Source organism: Papaver somniferum, chromosome 5, assembly GCF_003573695.1.
Source record: "Papaver somniferum cultivar HN1 chromosome 5, ASM357369v1, whole genome shotgun sequence".
Taxonomy (NCBI): domain Eukaryota; kingdom Viridiplantae; phylum Streptophyta; class Magnoliopsida; order Ranunculales; family Papaveraceae; genus Papaver; species Papaver somniferum.
Genome location: NC_039362.1, coordinates 188,376,225 through 188,395,483, shown reverse-complemented (window position 1 = coordinate 188,395,483; position 19,259 = coordinate 188,376,225). Strand labels below are relative to the sequence as shown.

At 39.1% G+C, this 19,259-nt stretch overlaps 1 protein-coding gene across 1 annotated transcript; it reads right to left on the bottom strand.

The window, feature by feature from the left end:
- Positions 1-16,570: 16,570 nt before the first annotated feature.
- Positions 16,571-17,469, bottom strand: LOC113280347. Its single transcript, XM_026528987.1, has 2 exons — positions 16,928-17,469; positions 16,571-16,880 (listed from the first exon to the last, which is right to left on the bottom strand). Exons 1-2 carry the CDS (start codon positions 17,467-17,469, stop codon positions 16,571-16,573), a joined length of 852 nt encoding a protein of 283 aa, XP_026384772.1.
- Positions 17,470-19,259: the final 1,790 nt, after the last annotated feature.

The following is a 19,259-nucleotide window of genomic DNA, read 5'->3' as shown; positions in this document are numbered from 1 at the left end:
GTGACTGAACACAAAGGTTCCAATGCTGATAAGAACCGAAACAACTCCAAGAAACCTCCAGGCAAGAAAGGTATGTTTCAGAAACCTAAATCTAGCATTAATAAAATTAAGGGTGATTGCTATGCTTGCGGAAATCCTGGAACGATGTCTGAAGTAAAATTGGTAACAAATGTGAGGGACTAGTGGGTAGACTCTGGGGATACCAAACATGTATGTGGGAATAAAGAAATTTTCACCTCCTACAGTAAGGTAGGGGAAGGAGAGAAACTCTATATGGGTAACTCATCTGCAGCTGCGGTTGTAGGAAAAGGCAAAGTTGGGCTCAAGCTCACTTCTGGAAAGACTTTCACTTTGAATGAAGTTCTTCATGTTCTGGACATCTGCAAAAATCTTGTTTCTTGTGCTGTTTTAGATGATAAGGGTTTTAAAATTGTAATAGAATCTGGGAAATGTGTTGTAACTAAGGATAAGGATTATGTGGGGCACGGTTATAAGACTGAGGGACTGTATAAGCTTAATGTAAACTCTGCTGTAATGAATAATAATGGTTCTTCTGCTTATGTTTGTGAGTCTTTGAACGTTTTGCATGGTAGACTTGGACATGTAAATTATAAATCAATGCTTAAACTAGCCAATGTGGGTTGCATACCGAAATTTAATTTTGAAAAGGAACACAAATGTGAAATATGCGTAGAATCAAAGTATGCTAGAAAACCTTTTAGCAAAAATGTTCATAGAAATTCTAAACCCTTAGAATTAATTCACTCAGACCTAGTTGACATGAAATCAGTTCAAACTAGAGGCGGTAAGAAATGGTTTGTTACCTTTATAGACGACTGTACTAGGTACTGTCATATTTACTTTCTTAGAGGTAAGGATGATGCCTTAGAAGCATTTAAGAGGTATAAACTAGAAGTTGAAAACCAATTGAATACTACCATTAAAACCATTAGGTCTGACCGTGGTGGTGAGTACATAACTCCTATAGGAGATTTCAGTGTAGAACATGGCATAATACACGAGGTTACCCCTCCTTATTCACCTCAGTCGAATGGAGTAGCTGAACGTAATAACCGCACCCTTAAGGAGATGATGAATGCCAAGTTAATTAGTTCAGGATTACCTTCGAACTTGTGGGGGGAAGCTGTCCTCTCAGCATGCTATATCCTGAACAGAGTACCTTTTAAAGGATCAGACAAAACTCCATACGAATTGTGGAAAGGTAGACAACCTTCTTTAGCATACTTTAAAGTGTGGGGGTGTTTGGATAAGGTTCATATCCCTAAACCTAAAGCAACCAAGATAGGACCCAAAACTGTTGACTGTGTCTTCATAGGGTATCCTGAGCATACACCTGCATATAGATTTATGGTTGTGAATTCTGATATTTCTGAAATTGGTGTGAATACTATTATGGAGTCTAGGGATGCTGTGTTCTTTGAAAATATTTTTCCTTTAAAATCTGACTCTCGTAAGAGAGGTGTTGATCCCCTAGATGTTCCTTCAACCAGTCAGACTTTACCTTTAGAGGAAGATTAAGTAGAATTTGATCTTAGGAGGAGTAAAAGTGCTAGAACCAATACCTCTTTTGGACCTGACTTCATAACACTAGCAGAGTCTGATCCTCAGACTTATAGAGAAGCCATGACTTCTTCTGAAGATCCGTGGTGGAAAGAGTCTTCTATTAGTGAAATGGAATCCATCAAAGAAAATGATACATGGGAGATAGTAGATTTACCTCCAGGGTGTAAGGCCATAGGATGTAAATGGATTTTCAGGAGGAAACGTAACATAGATGGAACTATTCAAAAATACAAGGCTAGGTTAGTATTCAAAGGATACAAACAAAAGGAAGGTGTATATTTCTTTGATACTTACTCACCCGTTACGAGAATTAATTCCATTAGGATGTTAATTGCTATAGCCGCGGTTCATAACCTAGAAATACATCAAATGGATGTAAAGACAGCTTTCCTACATGGTGAATTAGACGAAGAAATTTACATGGAACAACCTGAGGGCTTTGTAGTGAAAGGTTGTGAAAACAAAGTTTGTAAACTGAAAAAATCTTTGTATGTATTGAAACAAGCACCTAAACAATGGCATGAAAAATTTGATCATGTAATGTTTTCTAGTGGTTTTAGAATCAATGAACCTGACAAGTGTGTAGATACTAAGATTGTAAATGATGCATGTGTGATTGTATGCTTATATGTTGATGATATGCTTATACTTGGTAAAAACATGGATGTAATTAATTGCACTAAGATCATGCTGAATGAGAACTTTGACATGAACGACTTAGTACCTGCAGATGTAATCTTAGGGATGAAAATTAGGAGAAATTCTAACGGTTATAGTCTTAGTCAATCTCATTATGTTGAATCTGTGCTTAGAAAATTCAATCATTTTGATTGTAAACCTGCTTATACTCCGTATGATCCTTGTTGTAAACTCAAAAAGAACAGAGGTAATGGAGTATCACAACTTGAATACTCACGAGTTATAGGAAGTCTGATGTATTTGATGAACTGTACTAGGCCAGACATTGCTTATGCTGTGAGTAGGTTAAGTAGGTATACTTGTAATCCAGGGCAGGAACACTGGGATGCACTTTTTAGAGTGTTGAGGTATCTGAAATACACGTGGACCTTTTGTTTGAATTATGAAAGGTATCCTGCTGTCCTTGAGGGATTTTGTGATGCAAACTGGATATCAGACTCAGAGGAGTCTAAGTCTACGAGTGGATATGTTTTCACTCTAGCATGTGGGGCTGTTTCTTGGAAGAGTTCCAAACAGACCTGCATAGCTCGATCCACTATGGAATCTGAGTTTATTGCGCTAGATAAAGCAGGAGAGGAATCCGCTTGGCTAAGATGATTTTTAGAAGACATTCCTCTTTGGCATAGGCCTATGCCGTCTATATCTATACATTGTGATAATCAAGCTGCCATAGCTAAAGCTAAAAACAGCTACTATAATGGGAAGTCTATACATATAAAAAGAATACACGATACCCTAAAACAACTAATCTCAAAAGGCGTTATTTCCATTGATTGGGTTAAGTCCAAGGAGAATATCGCGGACCCTTTGACGAAAGGTTTGTCCAAGGAGATAGTTAGTAATGCATCTAAGGGGATGGGGCTTAGGATCATTAAATAAACTTGCCATGAAGGATACTCAACCTTGCTGACTGGAGATCCCAAGATCAAGGTTTCGAATGAGAAACTAATTTGTGGCTGGTCAAGGTAAACACTATCAGAGAATTCATTCTCTGCCCCTTCCCTATGGTGTAGACGTGATAGTGTGACTGCATGTGAGGATGACTTTGTATTAAGTCTTAATGAGTTCTATAGTTTCAATTTTAGATTGAAGTGGGGTGTAGCAGTAAACAATCTTGATGGAACTCACCTATCTGAATGTGGAAGTAGGTCGCTTCCTATGAGAAAAGAGCTGATTCTCTAGAGCATTCGGAGAAACAGGATTTGTCCAGGGCCAAAAAGGACACAACGGCATGAACTCGACAGCACCTAGAGAGATATCACGCGTAGTTATTATCGCGAATTACACTAAACGATGGTAGTTCAAGACATCGCGTTCACTATCCATCAAGTAGTTCCGGCAATTTCTTACTAAGCAAAGGTTCAAGACCTTATGGACACCTCTTTCCTAAGTGGTATTTCTCGTTCTCTGTTTTCTGGTTTTTTATCGGTATTTCATTCATGTGGGGGATTGTTAGAGAAAATGAGTTTATAAAATAATTTGGTTTTTTGGTCTTGAAAGGATTGGAACTTAGGACCTATTGGTCACTAAGGACACTATCTCATTTTCACTTATTGTGAATGAACCTTTAGTCCCACATAGGGAAAACTAAAGATGATACCTCTCCAAAAGTATTGAATTTTTTGATATTAAGAGTGACCCTTGGGTCATTAGCACTTTTGTGCGAGGGGGGGGGGGACTTAGGCAATGGGATAGTTGGTGCAACCACATATTTTCACACACGCGCGGTGCTTCGCACCGAAGCACGCACACCACCGTCCGTCTAGGCAGGCGGGCGGGGCGGGCGGGCTCGGGCTTGGGTTCGGGTTCGGGTGTGGGTGTGGGTGTGGGTGTGTCAAGACTTATCTTTTTGGCGAAACTTCCTTTGAATTATTATCTAAAAGATTTTACACAAATCATTTCTTAATCGTTGGGGGCGTCTGACCCGGCGGATGTTTCCTTACGTTTTACAAACACATTATGATGCATGAAACGTGCATGAACATTTTACAAACACATTATGATGCATGAACGTTTTATAAACACATTATCATGCATGAAACGTTTTAAATCAATACAAGAACGTTTTATACTGTTTCGAAAAATTTGAATTAATTGAAATTAATTCGATTTATACTTCTCTCATTTCTCCTCTATATAAACCGACCACATTTTTCATTTTCAATTTGTGTCCAGAAAAGCTACTATCCTCTTCTTTTCGTCTTCTCCCCCTGTGTGGTCCTTTATTTTCATTCTGTGCGCAATTGTTTTTGGTAGTAAGAGTGGGCAAGTACTGTAGTGCTAACAGTGCTTGCAACGGGCAGTTTTATCCTGGATACGAACTTGACCACATGGTATAGGCATCACTCATTCTTGAGGCGTACCGGTCAAATATCGTGTTAAGGACAGCGTGTTGAACACGTGACTCTGTCCTCTATTTGCAGTCCAATTGAGTGTCTATTTACTTTCCAGAAATTAATCCTTTTATTCTAACATCTCTCTAACATCTTTCTTGAGTGTTTTATTGTTACAGAAGCAACAATCTTAACACGATATTTCTGTTTTCTGTCTGTAACAATGGGTAAGAACGATGTTGAAAGACCATCAAATTTTTCTGGAAAAGACTTTAAGAGGTGGCGGTCAAAAATGTTATTTTTTCTGAGTTATCATGAGTTGGACTCCTATGTTCTGAAACTGTTTGATGAGTCATTGAAGAATGCTGGCAGTGAGTCTCCTTTTGATGAATGGAAGAGGAACAATTACATGGCTAAAAATCATATTCTGAATTGTTTAGAGGATGCTTTGTATGATTTTTACAATGCTAAGGACAACTTTTCTGCTTTTGATTTATGGGCTGCTTTGGAGGCAAAATACCAAGCTGAAACTGCCGGAAGTAAGAAATTCTTGGTAGCCAGACTTTATGAGTATAAAATGGTGAATGACAAATCTGTGGTTGATCAATTCCTTGAACTCCAGCAAATTATGAATGAAATTCTTGCCGAAGGTATGGTGATTGATGAAACTTTTCAAGTGTCTACTGCTATCGAGAAATTGCCTACTTCCTGGTCCGAGTACAAGAAGAAACTGAGACATGAAACTGCTGAAGTTACTATGGTTGAACTGGGTAAGAAAATTCAAGTTGAAGAATTGTTGTGCTCCAAGGACAAAAATGTATCTTCTTCAAGGGACATGTCTTACAAAGCTCATGTGACTGAACACAAAGGTTCCAATGCTGATAAGAACCGAAACAACTCCAAGAAACCTCCAGGCAAGAAAGGTATGTTTCAGAAACCTAAATCTAGCATTAATAAAATTAAGGGTGATTGCTATGCTTGCGGAAATCCTGGCCATATGGCGGTTCACTGTAGAAACCGTAAGGACCTTAAAAAGAAAAATAATGCTAATTTGGTTGAAAACAACAAAGATGAATTTTCTGGCACGGTGTCTGAAGTAAATTTGGTAACAAATGTGAGGGACTGGTGGGTAGACTCTGGGGATACCAAACATGTCCGTGGGAACAAAGAAATGTTCACCTCCTACAGTAAGGTAGGGGAAGGAGAGAAACTCTATATGGGTAACTCATCTGCAGCTGCGGTTGTAGGAAAAGGCAAAGTTGGGCTCAAGCTCACTTCTGGAAAGACTCTCACTTTGAATGAAGTTCTTCATGTTCAAGACATCTGCAAAAATCTTGTTTCTTGTGCTGTTTTAGATGATAAGGGTTTTAAAATTGTAATAGAATCTGGGAAATGTGTTGTAACTAAGGGTAAGGATTATGTGGGGCAGGGTTATAAGACTGAGGGACTGTACTCTGTTGTAATGAATAATAATGGTTCTTCTGCTTATGTTTGTGAGTCTTTGAACGTTTGGCATGGTAGACTTGGACATGTAAATTATAAATCAATGCTTAAACTAGCCAATGTGGGTTGCATACCCAAATTTAGTTTGGAAAAGGAACACAAATGTGAAATATGCGTAGAATCAAAGTATGCTAGAAAACCTTTTAGCAAAAATGTTCATAGAAATTCTAAACCCTTAGAATTAATTCACTCAGACCTAGTTGACATGAAATCAGTTCAAACTAGAGGCGGTAAGAAATGGTTTGTTACCTTTATAGACGACTGTACTAGGTACTGTCATATTTATTTGCTTAGAGGTAAGGATGATGCCTTAGAAGCATTTAAGAGGTATAAACTAGAAGTTGAAAACCAATTGAATACTACCATTAAAACCATTAGGTCTGACCGTGGTGGTGAGTACATAACTCCTATAGGAGATTTCTTGTAGAACATGGCATAATACACGAGGTTACCCCTCCTTATTCACCTCAGTCGAATGGAGTAGCTGAACGTAAGAACCGCACCCTTAAGGAGATGATGAATGCCATGTTAATTAGTTCAGGATTACCTTCGAACTTGTGGGGGGAAGCTGTCCTCTCAGCCTGCTATATCCTGAACAGAGTACCTTTTAAAGGATCAGACAAAACTCCATACGAATTGTGGAAAGGTAGACAACCTTCTTTAGCATACTTTAAAGTGTGGGGGGTGTTTGGCTAAGGTTCAGATCCCTAAACCTAAAGCAACCAAGATAGGACCCAAAACTGTTGACTGTGTCTTCATAGGGTATCCTGAGCATACACCTGCATATAGATTTATGGTTGTGAATTCTGATGTTTCTGAAATTGGTGTGAATACTATTATGGAGTCTAGGGATGCTGTGTTCTTTGAAAATATTTTTCCTTTAAATCTGACTCTGACTCTCGTAAGAGAGGTGTTGATCCCCTAGATGTTCCTTCAACCAGTCAGACTTTACCTTTAGAGGAAGATGAAGTAGAATTTGATCTTAGGAGGAGTAAAAGGCTAGAACCAATACCTCTTTTGGACCTGACTTCATAACACTAGCAGAGTCTGATCCTCAGACTTATAGAGAAGCCATGACTTCTTCTGAAGCTCCGTGGTGGAAAGAGTCTTCTATTAGTGAAATGGAATCCATCAAAGAAAATGATACATGGGAGATAGTAGATTTACCTCCAGGGTGTAAGGCCATAGGATGTAAATGGATCTTCAGGAGGAAACGTAACATAGATGGAACTATTCAAAAATACAAGGCTAGGTTAGTAGTCAAAGGCTACAAACAAAAGGAAGGTGTAGATTTCTTTGATACTTACTCACCCGTTACGAGAATTACTTCCATTAGGATGTTAATTGCTATAGCCGCGGTTCATAACCTAGAAATACATCAAATGGATGTAAAGACAGCTTTCCTACATGGTGAATTAGACGAAAATTTACATGGAACAACCTGAGGGATTTGTAGTGAAAGGTTGTGAAAACAAAGTTTGTAAACTGAAAAAACTTTGTATTGAAACAAGCACCTAAACAATGGCATGAAAAATTTGATCATGTAATGTTTCTAGTGGTTTTAGAATCAATGAATCTGACAAGTGTGTATATACTAAGCTTGTAAATGATGCCTGTGTGATTGTATGCTTGTATGTTGATGATATGCTTATACTTGGTACAAACATGGATGTAATTAATTCCACTAAGAACATGCTGAATGAGAACTTTGACATGAAAGACTTAGGCCCTGCAGATGTAATCTTAGGGATGAAAATTAGGAGAAATTCTAACGGTTATAGTCTTAGTCAATCTCATTATGTTGAATCTGTGCTTAGAAAATTCAATCATTTTGATTGTAAACCTGCTTATACTCCGTATGATCCTTGTTGTAAACTCAAAAAGAACAGAGGTAATGGAGTATCACAACTTGAATACTCACGAGTTATAGGAAGTCTGATGTATTTGATGAACTGTACTAGGCCAGACATTGCTTATGCTGTGAGTAGGTTAAGTAGGTATACTTGTAATCCAGGGCAGGAACACTGGGATGCACTTTTTAGAGTGTTGAGGTATCTGAAATACACGTTGACCTTTTGTTTGAATTATGAAAGGTATCCTGCTGTCCTTGAGGGATTTTGTGATGCAAACTGGATATCAGACTCAGAGGAGTCTAAGTCTACGAGTGGATATGTTTTCACTCTAGCATGTGGGGCTGTTTCTTGGAAGAGTTCCAAACAGACCTGCATAGCTCGATCCACTATGGAATCTGAGTTTATTGCGCTAGATAAAGCAGGAGAGGAAGCCGCTTGGCTAAGATGCTTTTTAGAAGACATTCCTCTCTGGCATAGGCCTGTGCCGGCTATATCTATACATTGTGATAATCAAGCTGCCATAGCTAAAGCTAAAAACAGCTACTATAATGGGAAGTCTATACATATAAAAAGAAGACACGATACCCTAAAACAACTAATCTCAAAAGGCGTTATTTCCATTGATTGGGTTAAGTCCAAGGAGAATATCGCGGACCCTTTGACGAAAGGTTTGTCCAAGGAGATAGTTAGTAATGCATCTAAGGGGATGGGGCTTAGGCTCATTAAATAAACTTGCCATGAAGGATACTCAACCTTGCTGACTGGAGATCCCAAGATCAAGGTTTCGAATGAGAAACTAATTTGTGGGGGTCAAGGTAAACACTATCAGAGAATTCATTCTCTGCCCCTTCCCTATGGTGTAGACGTGATAGTGTGACTGCATGTGAGGATGACTTTGTATTAAGTCTTAATGAGTTCTATAGTTTCAATTTTAGATTGAAGTGGGGTGTAGCAGTAAACACTCTTGATGGAACTCACCTATCTGAATGTGGAAGTGGGTCGCTTCCTATGAGAAAAGAGCTGATTCTCTAGAGCATTCGGAGAAACAGGATTTGTCCAGGGCCAAAAAGGACACAACGGCACGAACTCGACAGCACCTAGAGAGATATCACGCGTGTTATTATCGCGAATTACACTAAACGATGGTAGTTCAAGACATCGCGTTCACTGTCCATCAAGTAGTTCCGGCAATTTCTTACTAAGCAAAGGTTCAAGACCTTATGGACACCTCTTGCCTAAGTGGTATTTCTCGTTTCCGTTTTCTGATTTTTTATCGGTATTTCATTCATGTGGGGGATTGTTAGAGAAAATGAGTTTATAAAATAATTTGGTTTTTGGTCTTGAAAGGATTGGAACTTAGGACCTATTGGTCACTAAGGACACTAGCTCATTTTCACTTATTGTGAATGAACCTTTAGTCCCACATAGGGAAAACTAAAGATGATACCTCTCCATAAGTATTGAATTTTTTGATATTAAGAGTGGCCCTTGGGTCATTAGCACTTTTGTGCGAGGGGGGGACTTAGGCAATGGGCTAGTTGGTGCAACCACATATTTTCACACACGCGCGGTGCTTCGCACCGAAGCACGCACGCCCCGTCCGTCCGGCGGGCGGGCGGGCTCGGGCTCGGGTTCGGGTGTGGGTGTGGTGTGGGTGTCAAGACTTATCTTTTTGGCGAAACTTCCTTTGAATTATTATCTAAAAGATTTTAAACAAATCATTTCTTAATCGTTGGGGGCGTCTGACCCGGCGGATGTTTCCTTACGTTTTACAAACACATTATGATGCATGAAACGTGCATGAACGTTTTACAAACACATTATGATGCATGAACGTTTTATAAACATTATGATGCATGAAACGTTTTAAATCAATACATGAACGTTTTATACTGTTTCGAAAAATTTGAATTAATTGAAATTAATTCCATTCGATTTAATGCTTCTCTCATTTCTCCTCTATATAAACCGACCACATTTTTCATTTTCAATTTGTGTCCAGAAGAGCTACTATCCTCTTCTTTTCGTCTTCTCCCCCTGTGTGGTCCTTTATTTTCATTCCGTGCGCAATTGCTGTTGAGGTCGTAAGAGTGGGCAAGTACTGTAGTGCTAACAGTGCTTGCAACGGGCAGTTTTATCCTGGATACGAACTTGACCACAGGGTATAGGCATCACTCATTCTTGAGGCGTACCGGTCAAATATCGTGTTAAGGACAGCGTGTTGAACACGTGACTCTGTCCTCTGTTTGCAGTCCAATTGAGTGTCTATTTACTTTCCAGAAATTAATCCTTTTATTCTAACATCTCTCTAACATCTTTCTTGAGTGTTTTATTGTTACAGAAGCAACAATCTTAACACGATATTTCTGTTTTCTGTCTGTAACAATGGGTAAGAACGATGTTGAAAGACCAGCAAAGTTTTCTGGAAAAGACTTTAAGATGGCAGTCAAAAATGTTATTTTTTCTGAGTTATCATGAGTTGGACTCCTATGTTCTGAAACCGTTTGATGAGTCATTGAAGAATGCTGGTAGTGAGTCTCTTTTGATGAATGGAAGAGGAACAATTACATGGCTAAAAATCATATTCTGAATTGTTTAGAGGATGCTTTGTATGATTTTTACAATGCTAAGGACAACTTTTCTGCTTTTGATTTATGGGCTGCTTTGGAGGCAAAATACCAAGCTGAAACTGCCGGAAGTAAGAAATTCTTGGTAGCCAGACTTTATGAGTATAAAATGGTGAATGACAAATCTGTGGTTGATCAATTCCTTGAACTCCAGCAAATTATGAATGAAATTCTTGCCGAAGGTATGGTGATTGATGAAACTTTTCAAGTGTCTACTGCTATCGAGAAATTGCCTACTTCCTGGTCCGAGTACAAGAAGAAACTGAGACATGAAACTGCTGAAGTTACTATGGTTGAACTGGGTAAGAAAATTCAAGTTGAAGAATTGTTGTGCTCCAAGGACAAAAATGTATCTTCTTCAAGGGACATGTCTTACAAAGCTCATGTGACTGAACACAAAGGTTCCAATGCTGATAAGAACCGAAACAACTCCAAGAAACCTCCAGGCAAGAAAGGTATGTTTCAGAAACCTAAATCTAGCATTAAAAATTAAGGGTGATTGCTATGCTTGCGGAAATCCTGGCCATATGGCGGTTCACTGTAGAAACCGTAAGGACCTTAAAAAGAAAAATAATGCTAATTTGGTTGAAAACAACAAAGATGAATTTTCTGGCACGGTGTCTGAAGTAAATTTGGTAACAAATGTGAGGGACTGGTGGGTAGACTCTGGGGCTACCAAACATGTCTGTGGGAACAAAGAAATGTTCACCTCCTACAGTAAGGTAGGGGAAGGAGAGAAACTCTATATGGGTAACTCATCTGCAGCTGCGGTTGTAGGAAAAGGCAAAGTTGGGCTCAAGCTCACTTCTGGCAAGACTCTCACTTTGAATGAAGTTCTTCATGTTCCGGACATCTGCAAAAATCTTGTTTCTTGTGCTGTTTTAGATGATAAGGGTTTTAAAATTGTAATAGAATCTGGGAAATGTGTTGTAACTAAGGGTAAGGATTATGTGGGGCAGGGTTATAAGACTGAGGGACTGTAACTCTGTGTAATGAATAATAATGGTTCTTCTGCTTATGTTTGTGAGTCTTTGAACGTTTGGCATGGTAGACTTGGACATGTAAATTATAAATCAATGCTTAAACTAGCCAATGTGGGTTGCATACCCAAATTTAGTTTGGAAAAGGAACACAAATGTGAAATATGCGTAGAATCAAAGTATGCTAGAAAACCTTTTAGCAAAAATGTTCATAGAAATTCTAAACCCTTAGAATTAATTCACTCAGACCTAGTTGACATGAAATCAGTTCAAACTAGAGGCGGTAAGAAATGGTTTGTTACCTTTATAGACGACTGTACTAGGTACTGTCATATTTATTTGCTTAGAGGTAAGGATGATGCCTTAGAAGCATTTAAGAGGTATAAACTAGAAGTTGAAAACCAATTGAATACTACCATTAAAACCATTAGGTCTGACCGTGGTGGTGAGTACATAACTCCTATAGGAGATTTCTGTGTAGAACATGGCATAATACACGAGGTTACCCCTCCTTATTCACCTCAGTCGAATGGAGTAGCTGAACGTAAGAACCGCACCCTTAAGGAGATGATGAATGCCATGTTAATTAGTTCAGGATTACCTTCGAACTTGTGGGGGGAAGCTGTCCTCTCAGCCTGCTATATCCTGAACAGAGTACCTTTTAAAGGATCAGACAAAACTCCATACGAATTGTGGAAAGGTAGACAACCTTCTTTAGCATACTTAAAGTGTGGGGGTGTTTGGCTAAGGTTCAGATCCCTAAACCTAAAGCAACCAAGATAGGACCCAAAACTGTTGACTGTGTCTTCATAGGGTATCCTGAGCATACACCTATATAGATTTATGGTTGTGAATTCTGATTTCTGAAATTGGTGTGAATACTATTATGGAGTCTAGGGATGCTGTGTTCTTTGAAATATTTTTCCTTTAAATCTGACTCTCGTAAGAGAGGTGTTGATCCCCTAGATGTTCCTTCAACCAGTCAGACTTTACCTTTAGAGGAAGATGAAGTAGAATTTGATCTTAGGAGGAGTAAAAAGCTAGAACCAATACCTCTTTGGACCTGACTTCATAACACTAGCAGAGTCTGATCCTCAGACTTATAGAGAAGCCATGACTTCTTCTGAAGCTCCGTGGTGGAAAGAGTCTTCTATTAGTGAAATGGAATCCATCAAAGAAAATGATACATGGGAGATAGTAGATTTACCTCCAGGGTGTAAGGCCATAGGATGTAAATGGATCTTCAGGAGGAAACGTAACATAGATGGAACTATTCAAAAATACAAGGCTAGGTTAGTAGTCAAAGGCTACAAACAAAAGGAAGGTGTAGATTTCTTTGATACTTACTCACCCGTTACGAGAATTACTTCCATTAGGATGTTAATTGCTATAGCCGCGGTTCATAACCTAGAAATACATCAAATGGATGTAAAGACAGCTTTCCTACATGGTGAATTAGACGAAGAAATTTACATGGAACAACCTGAGGGCTTTGTAGTGAAAGGTTGTGAAAACAAAGTTTGTAAACTGAAAAAATCTTTGTATGGATTGAAACAAGCACCTAAACAATGGCATGAAAAATTTGATCATGTAATGTTTTCTAGTGGTTTTAGAATCAATGAATCTGACAAGTGTGTATATACTAAGCTTGTAAATGATGCCGTGTGATTGTATGCTTGTATGTTGATGATATGCTTATACTTGGTACAAACATGGATGTAATTAATTCCACTAAGAACATGCTGAATGAGAACTTTGACATGAAAGACTTAGGCCCTGCAGATGTAATCTTAGGGATGAAAATTAGGAGAAATTCTAACGGTTATAGTCTTAGTCAATCTCATTATGTTGAATCTGTGCTTAGAAAATTCAATCATTTTGATTGTAAACCTGCTTATACTCCGTATGATCCTTGTTGTAAACTCAAAAAGAACAGAGGTAATGGAGTATCACAACTTGAATACTCACGAGTTATAGGAAGTCTGATGTATTTGATGAACTGTACTAGGCCAGACATTGCTTATGCTGTGAGTAGGTTAAGTAGGTATACTTGTAATCCAGGGCAGGAACACTGGGATGCATTAGAGTGTGAGGTATCTGAAATACACGTTGACCTTTTGTTTGAATTATGAAAGGTATCTCTGTATCCTGCTGTCCTTGAGGGATTTTGTGATGCAAACTGGATATCAGACTCAGAGGAGTCTAAGTCTACGAGTGGATATGTTTTCACTCTAGCATGTGGGGTTGTTTCTTGGAAGAGTTCCAAACAGACCTGCATAGCTCGATCCACTATGGAATCTGAGTTTATTGCGCTAGATAAAGCAGGAGAGGAAGCCGCTTGGCTAAGATGCTTTTTAGAAGACATTCCTCTCTGGCATAGGCCTGTGCCGGCTATATCTATACATTGTGATAATCAAGCTGCCATAGCTAAAGCTAAAAACAACTACTATAATGGGAAGTCTATACATATAAAAAGAAGACACGATACCCTAAAAAAACTAATCTCAAAAGGCGTTATTTCCATTGATTGGGTTAAGTCCAAGGAGAATATCGCGGACCCTTTGACGAAAGGTTTGTCCAAGGAGATAGTTAGTAATGCATCTAAGGGGATGGGGCTTAGGCTCATTAAATAAACTTTCCATGAAGGATACTCAACCTTGCTGACTGGAGATCCCAAGATCAAGGTTTCGAATGAGAAACTAATTTGTGGCGGGTCAAGGTAAACACTATCAGAGAATTCATTCTCTGCCCCTTCCGTATGGTGTAGACGTGATAGTGTGACTGCATGTGAGGATGACTTTGTATTAAGTCTTAATGAGTTCTATAGTTTCAATTTTAGATTGAATTGGGGTGTAGCAGTAAACACTCTTGATGGAACTCACCTATCTGAATGTGGAAGTAGGTCGCTTCCTATGAGAAAAGAGCTGATTCTCTAGAGCATTCGGAGAAACAGGATTTGTCCAGGGCAAAAAAGGACACAACGGCACGAACTCGACAGCACCTAGAGAGATATCACGCGTAGTTATTATCGCGAATTACACTAAACGATGGTAGTTCAAGACATCGCGTTCACTGTCCATCAAGTAGTTCCGGAAATTTCTTACTAAGCAAAGGTTCAAGACCTTATGGACACCTCTTGCCTAAGTGGTATTTCTCGTTTTCCGTTTTCTGATTTTTTTATCGGTATTTCATTCATGTGGGGGATTGTTAGAGAAAATGAGTTTATAAAAATTGAGTTTATAAAATAATTTGGTTTTTTGGTCTTGAAAGGATTGGAACTTAGTACCTATTGGTCACTAAGAACACTAGCTCATTTTCACTTATTGTGAATGAACCTTTAGTCCCACATAGGGAAAACTAAAGATGATACCTCTCCATAAGTATTGAATTTTTTGATATTAAGAGTGGCCCTTGGGTCATTAGCACTTTTGTGCGAGGGGGGGACTTAAGCAATGGGCTAGTTGGTGCAACCACATATTTTCACACACGCGCGGTGCTTCGCACCGAAGCACGCACGCCGCCGTCCGTCCTGGCAGGCGGGCGGGCCGGGCCGGGCTCGGGTTCGGGTGTGGGTGTGGGTGTGTCAAGACTTAACTTTTTGGCAAAATTTCCTTTGAATTATTATCTAAAAGATTTTACACAAATCATTTCTTAATCGTTGGGAGCGTCTGACCCGGCGGATGTTTCCTTACGTTTTACAAACACATTATGATGCATGAAACGTGCATGAACATTTTACAAACAAATTATGATGCATGAACGTTTTATAACCACATTATGATGCATGAAACGTTTTAAATCAATACATGAACGTTTTATACTGTTTCGAAAAATTTGAATTAATTGAAATTAATTTCATTCGATTTAATGCGCATCAATGAGACTTCTCTCATTTATCCTCTATATAAACCGACCACATTTTTCATTTTCAATTTTTGTCCAGAAGAGCTACTATCCTCTTCTTTTCGTCTTCTCCCCCTGTGTGGTCCTTTATTTTCATTATGTGCGCAATTGTTGTTGAGGTCGTAAGAGTGGGCAAGTACTGTAGTGCTAACAGTGCTTGCAACGGGCATTTTATCCTGGATACGAACTTGACCACAGGGTATAGGCATCACTCATTCTTGAGGCGTACCGGTCAAATATCGTGTTAAGGACAGCGTGTTGAACATGTGACTCTGTCCTCTATTTGCAGTCCAATTGAGTGTCTATTTACTTTCCAGAAATTAATCCTTTTATTCTAACATCTCTCTAACATCTTTCTTGAGTGTTTTATTGTTACAGAAGCAACAAGTAGTGCATGCCAAAACACCAAAGTCGTATCCATGAGCTGTGCATGTCTCCGTGTATTTGTTGCGTTTACGAGTGACTGCAACAGAATTAGCATGACCCGGAGTGAAGTTGCTAGTTCTAGCACTTGTGAAGGGCGAAACACCCGTAACATCCATGCAGACATCCTTTCCGTCCTCCCAATTGTAAACCAGAATATCTGCAGGTCGGAGAGCATTAGCGTTATTGGACAGAAATCTCAATGAGAGTTTCTTCCTAGGAACCACTCCGGATTTATAGCACATATCCGCTAACACATCTTTCACCAAATCATGCCGAAACTTTTGCCCAACTTCTCCTGTACAGTGGATTGCATGGTCTCCAAAGACATCCATGAGCCTGTTGCAGCTGGAACACATACTATTGTTGTTGAACAATGTAATACCAAATCGATACATAAGCACTGATCGAAACTGTCTAGCCCCTATAGATTGATTGAGCCCATGGATAGGAATGGCCTTAAGAAAGTCCATTGTGTGAGAAGTTCTGTTACTATGCCACAAAATCAAGTCACAGCCAGAAAAAGAAAAGTTGTCGGGTACTTTCTCCATTACAACACTTAAGTAAATGACTGCCAAAGACTTCACGTACTGGGAGGAAGCGTCGTTGATGTTGAAAGTGGAGTCGGAAAGCCCACATACCTGGGTGAATGATTGCAAGGCATTCTAAAAGCTGGGGCTAGAGTCTAATACTGATGACTGTTTTAAGATAGTGCGTTGGAGATGCTGAGTCTGGGCACATGAAGCTAGAAAACGATAATTCCCTGTATCTTCCATGGTATGCACGCCCAAGCCTCCATCTTTGATTGGAAGTGTAGCTAGACGTTGTTGGAGCAAGCCAAAACCAGCATCATCACCCACAATAATGTTGCGCAGATACTGCATGAGGTGTTTATCGTACTGTGTAGCAGCGTTCTGTATTGCAAGAGGGTTGTTGGTGCGAAGAGTGAAGTAGAGCCTGGAGACTCCACTGCAACTACGCAAGAGAAATAACTCACTTTGTGGGTCAAATAACTTCTTTACCTTGCCCATAAGCTGCACAGTTTTGTCAACTTTGCACTGAACCATATCACTGCAATATTGCAAATCGATGCTGACAGTCCGTCCAAAATCTTCACACCAATAGATGGCTTTCCAATCTCAGTAGGGAAAGTGCCTTTTACGTCTCTTCTAGGATCAAAGGAAGGCCAAAATATTTCGGTTTTGGCTACATTCAGATGTAGACCCCTTAATGGACCATTAGTTTGGATAATTTTCAGGGCCTTTGCCACCTCCATTGTATCATCTGCAATAGTTCCCTCATCTAGGTACCAAGCATTTAAGTCTAAATTGCATTGAGTAGCAATTTTTTCAGCAATAGGATGTACGGCCAGGGAAAATAATAGGGGACCAAGAGATTCTCCCTGTTGAATTCCATTGGAAGAGAGAATGTGTATGGTTGCTGAATAATGGCCATAGCTAAGTTGCTTCCCACAAGCTTCAAGGATAGTGTCGTGGGGATTCTTTTTCTTCTTGTTGGACTGCCTGATAGGACGCTGTTGCTCAGAGAGCAATTGTTGAGTCATGAGAGTACACCCATTTGGTTCATTCCATCTCTGTGTTGCTTGGTTTATAGAATCTACTTGAAGTTTTTCCTATTGCCAGAACGTTCTGCAATGGAACATTTTGGGATAAATAGTTTCAAGGTACAGCTAGGCAGTACAAGGAGATGCAGCCGAGCATACAAATTTGTAGGTTTAGCAAGTACCTTTTATAGAGAGGCCTGTAAAGCACGAGAGAAATGTAATCGACATTGTTGGGGTATACTTACAATTGTGGAAACTTTCTTCCGAAAAAGTAGATTAAGCATCTCGACTATAAAATTAACTGCCTCAACATCGACCGGAGAAATATTAGATGCGAGATTGCAGACAGCAGAAAACTCTGCATTGGTTTATGGTTTCGATGTACCATGAATAAGAAAATCAGCCCCATTGCTTCCATGAAGAGGACCTGCAATGATGTCGGCCGGATGCGTTTTAGACAGACGAGGATTTTCCCATGCATGAACCTACAGACATTTAATACATAACCACATTTGCAAACCATCCAAAGCAGTCTCTCATGCCTCAAAGAAAACAACATTGTTTTGTATTCGTTCTCTGCATATATCCTTAGCCTCAGCAGTGGGGAAGTGTTTATCTTTAAGGTGCCGGTAAATTGCGCTTTTGACATAACCCTCTCCCCTAACACCACCAACACATCCATCAAATCCTTTGAAGGCGCATTCAATCTTATCACCCTGAGATGCTACTATGGGTGACGCAGGACACTGAGATCCAGAAGACGAAGGCTGGGATGATGATAATCTGTAATGAGACGAAGAAGGAGAATATCTACAACATTTCCTTAAATATGATGAAGTGGATGATCTGGTTGTCGCCATGTTGCAGCAAAGAAGTAACTACAACACAATACAATTAGAAATCAAGGAACGGGAAAAAAAGGAGTTCAAATTAGGCGTTAAATCTTAATTGAAAAATTGAGATACTATTCATTGAACAATAATTGGAATAAAAATAAAAAAGAAAAATAGTGGATTAACTGGACCTTAAATTCACCCCGGGCACATCACAGAAGAAAAACCCACTGCTATTTCAGTTCACAACTTTTGTATTCCACCACAAATTTCAAAACCCACTGCAACTTCAGTCCAAGACACTAAATGGAATAAAACCCTGCTACTGCTGCAGAGCCCTCAAGATTCTAAAGGAACCCAAAATTCTATATGTTCCAAGATATTGCGTTCTCAAAGAAAGAAAGTGAAAAATTGGAGCAACAAGAACCGCTCTTAAAAAATAAAACACTCTATGAAAAACTAAATCTTCACCACAAATTTTAAAACACCTTACACAGAGGAAAACCCAAATCTTCAAAACAATCTTAGAACCACAATCTCAGATACATCAAGATCTTCTAAAAGATATGATAAAACCAGTTATAACTGTTAGAGCACTGCTCGGTCGAACTCGGAAGCGTTTCTATCTCAAGCTTGTTTGTCAATGTTAGTGATCAAAACTATAAGTGTTGATTTCTAGTCTACTTATAGATGTCTCGGACTAGGATATAGATTATGTAGTTGAGCATTAGAATTCACGACGTTCATCATTTGAAGACGAAGAACTACTAACGAGAGCTTGTGGAACTTCATCAACAAAAGGTATGTGGAGACTGAAACTCATCTATCACTTGGAAAGTCTATTTCTACTCTATCTTCTATATTGAGACATAATTCGTAGTGCTATATAGTTTTCTACTATGCACATTTGATATTTCGAGTTGAGTTTAACTCGCTTACATATTTCTCAAAATATGT

Excerpts from the sequence above, each read along its gene's own strand:
- LOC113280347 (XM_026528987.1), bottom strand. The coding sequence starts at position 17,469 with ATGACTCAACAATTGCTCTCTGAGCAACAGCGTCCTATCAGGCAGTCC. Across the intron at positions 16,881-16,927 it reads CTGTGCAGCTTATGGGCAAG|TTGCAGTGGAGTCTCCAGGC; the intron begins GTAAAGAAGTTA and ends TCTCTTGCGTAG.